Consider the following 9,205-nt stretch of genomic DNA (forward strand, 5'->3'; position numbering starts at 1 on the left):
AATGACATTCGTGGTTGGTTATATGAGCTGAGTTCCCAGGCAGGTGGGTATAAACTCCCTTTGGGACACGGATGCTCACGTGCAGGCACTGACCACGTATACAGCATGGAGAATGAACACTATGTATAAGCACAAGCTTTAACACAAATTAGTTGGAAATACTCTTTCTGGACCAGTGTAAAGAAAAAAAATTATTATGAGGCAGAAACCAGAGGTGAGGTGCACCTTCCCCCTTCTTCTCTTTGAAAATAAAAACTGAAAATTCTGAGAGCACTTTTTAGTAAGATACTTAAGAAAGACTTGGTGTGTTCCGCCCAAGAGCTCAGACCTTCCTCGTGCAGAGCAAGAACCTTGATGCACACAGAACAAAAAATGAAAAGTAGGTAGCTGCTGGCTGGAAGCCCTTGCAGATTGTAAGGCATCCACCCAAATCTTGACTCGAGCATGTTACCTCCCTGCACATCAGAGGTGAGAGTGCAGGTACCTGAAGGGGCCAAATGACTGATCTCTCATCACACTACAAATAAAAGGAACTCCAGAATTTGACTATTGCTGTGCCATCAGGGTATGTACAAGTGAGGTGGCTGGAGAGCAGCCACCCCTCCGGACGATCGGTCCCGCCACGTGTCAGAGGACGGCTGCACAAGGAGCGAGCCAACCAACAACCTACAACTGCCAAGCTGCTGGGGCTGCGAGTGGCGACTGCGCTTCCGGCTGGGGCAGTGCCACTGAAAGGGGATCCCCACTTCTGATAAGCACTGGGAGCAGGGAAACAATAGGTGATTTGATGAGAGCTGCTCTACGATACTCCTGAGAAGCCCCACAGTCAGCACCAGCCAAAGAGGAAACGGGGAGTTTCCACAGCAACCTGCTCAGGGCACAAAGGCCCAACTGTCTAGGGAGAAGCAATGGAGGTGGCTCAGCACTCCTGTTTTGAGAAGGGGTGGAAGCCTGGAGTCTTTCTGAAGTCAGAGTACCTGCAAGATCATTTCTGTACAGCAGGAGTTTAATTGTGTATCAGTCCAATAACCAGGGAGGACCAGTGCTGGAGGAGGAGGAAGTAGTTACTGCAGGCTTCAGCCTAGCTAAAAGATAAGGGGGAAAAAAAGCTGCAAAAAAAGCATTGCCCTTGGGTCCCTAATCTTACTAACATAGCCCATGACACAGAGAGAAAGAATAATAGCCAAGCTGTCTCTAATAGAGGTAAGAAAGTCATCTCTTGGGCATGTAGGACTGAGACGAAAGAGGAAGCGGGAGGGGAAAAAAACCCAAACACATTTAACTTCAAATGGGGAGATTTATAATTTATTTACACAAATACTAAACAAAATTAGAAACATCTCTGGAAAAGAAAAACCAAAACCGGTGGCCAAAGTCTGATCAGTCTGTGATAATTAATTCATCCACACCCCAGTCTTCATAGCTCCCATCTGGCAGGTAACGACGGATGATTATGGGGATCTTGCGTGCTCTGAAGGGAAGACAGAGAGATGAACAGAAATATCAGAGCCTTCACTGTATCACTTTAGCAGGCAATGGGAACTGAGGTGCTTGGAGGCTTCAGTAAGCTCATCATATTTAACTGAGAGGTGTGTAGCACCAGTGATTTTATATGATATAGTGAAGTCCCAACAACCTTCTGTCTTTTGTAGGTGCAGTGCACTGAACACCCTTAGACTATAAACACCAAAGACCTACAGGTCAGACCTCTGTTGCCAGTGCAGGAATTGAGCCCTGTGATCTGAACCCACTATGAGACAACATAAAGCATCTAACACTGATACAGGGGGAAGAAAAATAGATCAAGGGACTTGAACAAATCCACTTTTTGTTTGACGGAAGATTTTTCCCCACATGACACTACAAAAGTGGCAGAATTCTGAGAACTTCCAGGACAAACTGATATTTACAGAGAATTTTGCATCCTGAGAGCACCAGCTACATTTAAAGAAGGAGATATGAAATAGGGACTATTCAGGTACCAAACCCTGTTACAGTTGGGGTGGAGCACAGCACTTGCTAAGGGTGCTTCCAATTAGAAATCAAGAAAATACTGAACACAATGTAACTTAAGAGAAGTAGATTAAAGTCAGCAAAATGTAATCAGTGTGCAATCTAACCAAGTTGAAACCATCAGGTTTCAACTCTATCAGACTTGAAAGGTAATGCAACTTCTTTACATTCAGGGACACTGTTTTTCCAGTAGCAAAGTAGCTCCAACGTTCCAAAACTTACATCTGAATTTTGGCACAGAACAGGATGCCACCACACTTTGTCACACCCTGACTTATTTTCCAGAGCTCACGCTCAGGCAGTGACCAGAAGCAAATCAGTCTGAGCTTGAAGATCTGACAGGAACATGACCTAAGGAGCTTCTGGCCATGACAAAGGGAGCTGTAATAGATATAAAATCTGCAAGAGCAACTTCAATACACTGAGAAACTGGGGGAGCAGAGGGACAATTTAGTTCCAGGACAGGGACCTACTCAGTAACAGAGTCCAGTTGCTTGCAGGATACCTGCACGTGATACAGATCACTGACTGTGCAGGCAAATTGTGGGACAGCAGGGAGCTCTGCAGTGGAAAAGTGGGCCTGCAAGTGGTCATCCAAAAGCTGCCTCTGCTACAGTCAGAAAGGATTTACTTACCTTTCTGTAAGCAGGGGCCAAACACAATAAGCCAAGTGTGCAAAGGTGGAGGAAACAAACATTCTCACCAGACTGACCCTTACTTTAATTTTTGCCAGGACTTCATTCGAACACAGGTCTGTTCAGATGGCTGCTTTGAAACAATTCCATTTGGGAAATTAAACTGAATAAAGAAAGATGAGGACCTTGAGTTCCCAGCACAGAAATAAAGAACACCTGGGACTGTGAAGTAGAAGAGGTCCACAGCACTCCTAATCATCAGTTATTTACGCAAGCAATGAGGATGAAAGACAGCAACTGTGGAGAAGCTCCAAGGTGCAAAAAGGGGAAGGGTGTCGTAGAGCTCATTGTTATTGAAGGAAGACAAAATTATCTTGGAATAAACTGCTAAATGCTGGGATGAGGAGAGGACTGCTTACTTTAAGGGGAATCAATACACTCACCACCAAACCTGTAACTTACTTGAGTTCTTTCATGGCAATCAGCAAGGGGTCTGTCTCTCCTTCTAGCTCAACCATCACAGGGGCACACATCCTGGGAAGAACATCAACAACCACTTAAGTAAACACACAGAGAAAGAAAAGGGATAGCTAAACATCTGCCTGCCTATGTCACCTGTACAATGGCCAGTAAAGTAGGAGGGTGGGCCTGGCAAAACTGATTTGCTCTGTTACACACTTCAAGAAAAAAATTCTCCCTGCTGGCTACAGAAAGAACTTTTACTTGAATGTTCTTCTTGTCCCATCCCTCAGCCTCTGCTGACCAGTTCCTGTTCAAGGATGGTTAAATCCACACTCCTCTCGTTGCCCTCTGCTGTGCTTAAACGTGAAGAAATGAGCAGTTCCACAACTAATCCAATGGAAAGGGTGGAACTGCTATATATTGAGCACACCTCCTGCAACTCCAGCACATCTCTTATGTTCTGACTTGCTCACAGCTTCCAGGTTTTGATCAGGGGAAGAGAGGGGGTGGATTTACAACATACTTTACCTCTAGGAAGCAAAAAATTAAGCATTTTGCAATGGATTGTGATGACACCCATCTACTGAGCAGTGGCAGCAGAGAAAGCTCACGTTATATGTGGGTGAGGCCACAGGGGCTGCTTGCCTGAGTTCGGCACCAAGATGCAGGTGAAGTAGAACCAGGTGGCAGAGTGTTGTGGATTAAAGGCCTGGCATGGGCCCATCTCATCTCCCCCCATCTTTCTGACCTTCTGCCAGTTGAAAGAAGGTACATAGAGCAGAGGCTGTGCAGAGAACAGCTTGGAAAAGTGGTAAGGAAAACTCTGACCACTACCTGAGAGCTTCTAAACGATGCAGAACAGAGGCCTCATTTTGAGGGTCAAGCCTTGACAGCACTTAAAATAGGTTCTAAATGCTATTAGCCGTTATAAATGACGCCTTATTATTGCAAGTACTTTAAAAAACTTACAGCTTGCCACAACACAATTGCCCTCAAAATGGATTTCAGGTTGGTTTCTCCTATCCCAATTCCTACACCCTGATGGTATCAACTGAAGACATTTCAAAGCATCCCGCTCTCCAACTGGCTTTTACAAACCAGTTATGAGCTTTCCAGTCCACATCGGCTCTCTTAGGAAAGACAGAAACCAGAATCAGCATCTCCCATTCTGTACTAATTTTTGCCTGTGACTTAGGAAAATTCACAGGGGCTACTAAATGCTCCCCCGTCTCTAGGTGCAAGTAGCACAGACTCAGCCAAGGAGAGACACAGAGACTTCAGGTACAACCAAGAGCTCCACGGTCCTGGGCTTCAGCGTTGACCAAGAGGACGACATGCAAGCTCAGCAGTCAAGCAAAGGATCCAGGAGTTTTTGGGGGAAGAGGAAAGCACGTTTCAGTGCAAAGGGAGGTGCAGCGGCAGTGGGGACGCAGCGAGCAGTACTCACGCTATCTGGAGCGCACGAGTGCCCAGGACCCTGGCTCGCTCGTACTTGGTCATGTAGGGTGTTGTAATCCGCTTCTGGTTCGCCTGCTGCCGCTCTCCCGAGGGCAGGATTTCCACGTTCTCCTGTCCCTCCTGGCAGAAAGCAGATCGGCATCGCAGCTCAGCTGCGCCCGCCGCCGAGGCCCTGAGGTCCCGGGAGGGCCCCCGGGGCCTCCCTCGCACCGGCCCAGCGGGACCGGCAGAGCCGCGGGGCACTCACCTCCTCCGCGTTCTCCAGGTCCTCCAGGCCCTCATCCTCCTCCACATCGTCGAAGTCGTCGCCATCAAAGCTGCAGGGAAGACACAAACGTCACAGGCGGGGCCGCCTCCCCCCGACCCTCCCCGAGGCGAGACACGCCACTGCCACCCGCTCTCCGTGCCCCCGGCCGCCCCGCTCTCACTTGTCTTCGTTGTCAGACATGTTGCCCGCCCGGCGGAACTGGGAGGTGCTTCCAGGAGCCAATTCCGGGCGCTGCTGTGACGCCGCGGGAACCCATCCGGTGCCGTTGCCATGGCGACAGCCGCCGCGTCCCGCCCGCCACCCCGGCCGCGCCGCTCGCCGCCCGTCGCGATGGAGGCGCTGGGGACGCCGGGCCGCGGCGGGGGCTCGGGGGCGGGCAAGCGGGCCTCATACAGCCCGGGCACCCGGGAGCTGCTGAGAGGTAACGGCGGAGCGGGCCCCCCCCCCTCATGTCCCAGTGCTCCTGCCCGCTGCGCCTCGCCCGAAGGAGAGCGTCCCACCGCGGTCTGGGAACCGGGCGGGCCCGTCGCTGGTGTCGCCGCCCCGGCTGGAGCCTCCTAAACCCGCATGTTCCCCGCTGTGTTCGGGTCGTGACGGGGGGTGGCCCCGGGGCGGGTTCCCCAGCCCGGCCCCGCTGCTTCTTCACGCACACGTCGTGTTTTTCAGCGATGATGGAGGAGCTGAAGCTGACGCATTCCCAGAGGCGATACCTGATGGACTGTGTGAAACGTGAGTGAGGCGCCCGGGCTCTCCCGACCGCTGCTGTGCTGGTGGTGAAGAGCTTTTGCCGCACACCTTGAGACGGGGCCGTTCGTCCACAGCCTGCTTGGATGAGCAAGTGCTTTAAAACAGCAGCACGGCAGCTGCTGACACTCTGGGATGTGAAGGGTGAGGTGTCCCTAAGGGTCAACCAGGAAACAAGGCACAACAAGGTGACTTGAACCACAGTCTGTCTCATGTCAACACGTACCAACGACCAGGGTGAGGCATCTGTGGCATCTGGAGTCTTTGCTTGTGTTGCTACAGTAGATCAACAGGCAGATCTGCTGGCAATAGCCAGGATCACTATGGTCCCTTCTATCTCATTCACTGTTATTTTTGGTTTGTTCCCCAGGAGGAAATGCCCTGCCCCTCCAGTGGCCCCCCACATCCAACAAACAGCCAGTGCCTGCTTTGTGCCCGCCAGCCAGTCAGCCATGCAGGCTTCCAGCTAGACCACATCTCCGACCTGCCAAGGTGTGCCAGGCAGGAGATGCCTACACCCGAGAGAAGTTCAAGCCACAGCCCACACGTAAGTTGGCAAACTTTGCTGATAAATACATGGTGACCCCTGGACCCTCTCTTCCCCTTCTGTTCATCCCCTGCCTGCAGTCTCAGTAGTGGCAGGAGGTATCTGAATTGCTTCATGTCTTCACACTTTCAGTCTTCAGAAATGCTTTAGAAATGGATCTCTGAGGGAACATCTACTTTAAGTGCTTGCTGACTTCTGCGCCCCAGCTCAGGGTGGGGACAGGCAACTGGGGCCTGCACAGTCCTTGAATAAGAAGGAAGCACTGTGTGACTTTCTAGCACATAAGGGTGAATCAAACCTCTAATGTCGCTCTGATTGGCTCTGTCCGCCTGCGTGGTGCTTGCACAGTTCAGTCCTGGGATGGACTGATGTTAATGTAACATCTCCTCTGTCACCGCGTGCAGGGAAGTGGCGAAGCCAGGCTCCTCCCTGAGGACACAGGCTGATAACAAATTCCTTTCCCTTGGCATTCACAGGAGATTTGGAAAAGGAGAAGCAAAGACTTCAAAACATCTTAGCAACAGGGAAGGATGAGGTGGAGGACGAGGTGGAGAGGGTGCCGATTCGGACAAAGGAAGAGGAGATACCTGAGCTTGATCGATTTGAAGAATGTAGGTCTTTACACCCCCTGGAGGGAGCAGGCGGGAAGCCTGGGAAGCCAGCTCCCTCCAAGGGCTGGGGTGGCAGGCTGTGTTGCCAGTAACCTGAAGCCCATTGCAGAAGGAGGCACAAAGCCCAGTTTCCAAGAGAAAGGACTTGCCGCTGTAGTGCTGTGATCCAGCCATCCTTGCAGAGCTTAGACTGCCTAGGTTTCCTGGCAGATTAAAGCTCCCTGAGCTGCCTGCACAAAATGAACTCTGCCAGCAGGGGTGTACCCTAGGGATGTGCAGGGTGACCTGGGCAGCAAGCCCAGGTACTGCGGGTCCTTTCCCCAGCAAGCGTAACTCAGCATAGACTAGGTCACTTTCCAGCCTGACCGTGGTTTGGGGCTGTTTCACTGTAGGATCACAGCAGTTACACTAGCAAAGCTTAAATGCTGAGCAAAATTTTAAGCAGTAAAAAACTTTGGCCTGCAGAGTATTCTAGGATAGCAGAACCCTGCCTAATACCTCTTCAATATGTGTGTACACTCAGCCAGCCCTTCGCTAGCCAGGACGGCACAAAGATGGGCCACACCAGAATAATGTGTACAGAAGGGGTGCTTTGGTCCCTGCTGCAGGGAGCCAGTGCAACTGGCATCACACGTGCTTGGTATCCTCCAAAACTTGTCACAAGCTGAGTGTTGTCCTTGGCACATCTGTGTCAGGACTTGGACCACCTGGCTGCAGGTCTGTCCTGCAAAGCAGCAGCTAATGTTCTGTGCCTGGTCCTGGGAGCAGAGATGGTTGAGATAACTGGGTGATATGTGTCAACTAATGAACCTCAACAGCAGGTTCTCTCTCCAACCACAGACTGGTTAAATTGCCCACAAGCAACAAAGAATTGTCTCTCCAAAGAAACCTACCATTCCTGGAAGTTGGGGAGCAGTAAGAAGTTGGGCAGAGGGGACATTTCCCGCTGTGGAAGGGACTACTCGGGTATTGTGAAGATGTACAAAATGAGTGTTAAGAACATCACCCTGCCTCTGGTGGGACTGCTGTTCAAGCAGAGCTAGGAAATTGGTTCAGAACGAGAAAGCAACTTGTTTTCTTGCCTTTTGGGTGCATCCTGTTTCCACAGTTCTTTCTCTTATCCATTAGTGGTGAATGAAATTCAGGACAGGAGGGAATTCCTGGCGCAGATGGAAGCTCTAGGACAGGACAAGGAGTATAAAAGGATTGTCCTTGCTGAAATCTCACAGGTATGCAAGGGCCTTGTCTGTACAGTAAGTGGAGGGAATGCCTTGTGTCAGAGACCATAAAGCAGAGACCTCTGGTATCTGAGCACGGAAGGGGGCAGAGAGCTGTTTGCCTTCATGACACAGCCAGGCGTGAATTTGGGGAATGGTGGGTAGAGGCTTTTCAGCCTTTCTTTTCATCTCTGCATGTAACTCAATCAGGGAAATTGAACTTTTGTTCTCGAGGTTGGTAAAAGAAGAAAAAAAAAGCTGCTGGCTTTCTCCCTGCTCAGCCCTTTCCCTTTGTACTTTGCAGAAAATGCATGAGATGGAGATCATTGACAAGAAGAGAAGTGAGGAAATTAGAAAGATGATGACAAAAGACTTCCCTGGTGGGAACAAATCTGATCTCCACGACTAGTCTAAGGACAAAACACAAGTGCAGTTTGTTCCCACCTCTTCTTCCCAGACTCTCGACATCAGAGTCTCAAGGACTGATCTGTTCCCAAAGAGGGGGCAGCACTATCTGTTGCCCAGCGGGCAGGACCAATTTGTACATAAACGGCGACAGAAGTTGTTGTAAAATCCTACCCACACACCGGATCCCCTCCTGCTCAACAATATTAAACACATGGCAATCAAAACATGACAAAGCAGAGCCGCCTTTGCCTATGCAATGCCTCAGTATAGCAATCCACCCATAGAAATGTCCCTCCTTCCCATCTACCCAGAGGTGGACATTTTTTGTGACAGCAAGACGCTAACACACACACACTGCCACCCATACCTGCAGCCCACTCACTCCTGTGCCTCCTGACTCAGGGAACAACTCAGGGAATGGCTCTGCTGGCAGAAGGCAGGGAGGAGGATGCAGCTGTGTGGCCTTGCGCAAGCACGAGCCCCCCCTGATGTTGCTGCAGGTCAGTGTGACTGTGCATCAGCAAACCTCGGGCAGCAGCTGAGCTGGGCAGTCACTCAGGAACACAGTCACAGGAACACAGCTGTGCTGAGCAGGGAGAGGGGATTTTGGAGCAGCACCTGCCGCTCTTGGAGGCGGGTTTGCTGTGGTTTTTTGGTTCCTGAAAGTATGGTATGCAGAATAGCCATTGGGTTCTCACAGAGACTGGAAATGGCCGCTTGCTCACCTCAGACAAACTCACACCTTTGTACTCCAGCAGGCTGAAGCATGATGCCCTGCTTTTCCTGTGCAAATCCCAGCATAAAGTCCAGTTTCTGATTTCCTTAAGATCCCATCCTCTGCT

At 50.6% G+C, this 9,205-nt stretch overlaps 2 protein-coding genes across 3 annotated transcripts; one reads left to right on the forward strand and one right to left on the reverse strand.

Moving 5' to 3' along the window:
* Positions 1 to 1,286: 1,286 nt before the first annotated feature.
* POLR2F (RNA polymerase II subunit F) lies at positions 1,287 to 5,121 on the reverse strand. 2 transcript variants are annotated; one of them, XM_027879459.1, is made up of 6 exons: positions 4,997 to 5,121; positions 4,816 to 4,885; positions 4,558 to 4,688; positions 3,111 to 3,182; positions 2,726 to 2,817; positions 1,365 to 1,471 (listed from the first exon to the last, which is right to left on the reverse strand). In XM_027879459.1, the coding sequence occupies exons 1-5, from the start codon at positions 5,014 to 5,016 to the stop codon at positions 2,751 to 2,753; spliced, it is 360 nt and encodes a 119-aa protein (XP_027735260.1). In that variant the 5' UTR covers positions 5,017 to 5,121; the 3' UTR covers positions 1,365 to 1,471; positions 2,726 to 2,750. The 2 variants fall into 2 exon arrangements, with proteins under 2 accessions (XP_027735259.1, XP_027735260.1); XM_027879458.1 differs by lacking the exon at positions 2,726 to 2,817 and having other exon boundaries at positions 1,287 to 1,471.
* CUNH22orf23 (chromosome unknown C22orf23 homolog) lies at positions 5,092 to 8,595 on the forward strand. Its single transcript, XM_027879457.1, has 6 exons — positions 5,092 to 5,257; positions 5,503 to 5,565; positions 5,951 to 6,127; positions 6,604 to 6,738; positions 7,867 to 7,967; positions 8,260 to 8,595. The coding sequence occupies exons 1-6, from the start codon at positions 5,107 to 5,109 to the stop codon at positions 8,362 to 8,364; spliced, it is 732 nt and encodes a 243-aa protein (XP_027735258.1). The 5' UTR covers positions 5,092 to 5,106; the 3' UTR covers positions 8,365 to 8,595.
* The last annotated feature ends 610 nt before the right edge of the window (positions 8,596 to 9,205 follow it).

Source organism: Empidonax traillii, unplaced genomic scaffold (genome assembly GCF_003031625.1).
Source record: "Empidonax traillii isolate 1590-97213 ecotype Southwest subspecies unplaced genomic scaffold, ASM303162v1 scaffold55:size2822071, whole genome shotgun sequence".
NCBI lineage: Eukaryota > Metazoa > Chordata > Aves > Passeriformes > Tyrannidae > Empidonax > Empidonax traillii.

Coding starts and splice junctions, on each gene's coding strand:
- POLR2F (XM_027879458.1), bottom strand. CDS start 5,016: ATGTCTGACAACGAAGACAA. Junction 4,689..4,815: donor ACCTGGAGAACGCGGAGGAG/GTGAGTGCCCCG, acceptor GCTTTCTGCCAG/GAGGGACAGGAGAACGTGGA. Junction 3,183..4,557: donor ACTCGTGCGCTCCAGATAGC/GTGAGTACTGCT, acceptor TGTTCTTCCCAG/GATGTGTGCCCCTGTGATGG.
- CUNH22orf23 (XM_027879457.1), top strand. CDS start 5,107: ATGGCGACAGCCGCCGCGTCCCGCCCGCCACCCCGGCCGCGCCGCTCG. Junction 5,258..5,502: donor CACCCGGGAGCTGCTGAGAG/GTAACGGCGGAG, acceptor CGTGTTTTTCAG/CGATGATGGAGGAGCTGAAG. Junction 5,566..5,950: donor CCTGATGGACTGTGTGAAAC/GTGAGTGAGGCG, acceptor TTTGTTCCCCAG/GAGGAAATGCCCTGCCCCTC.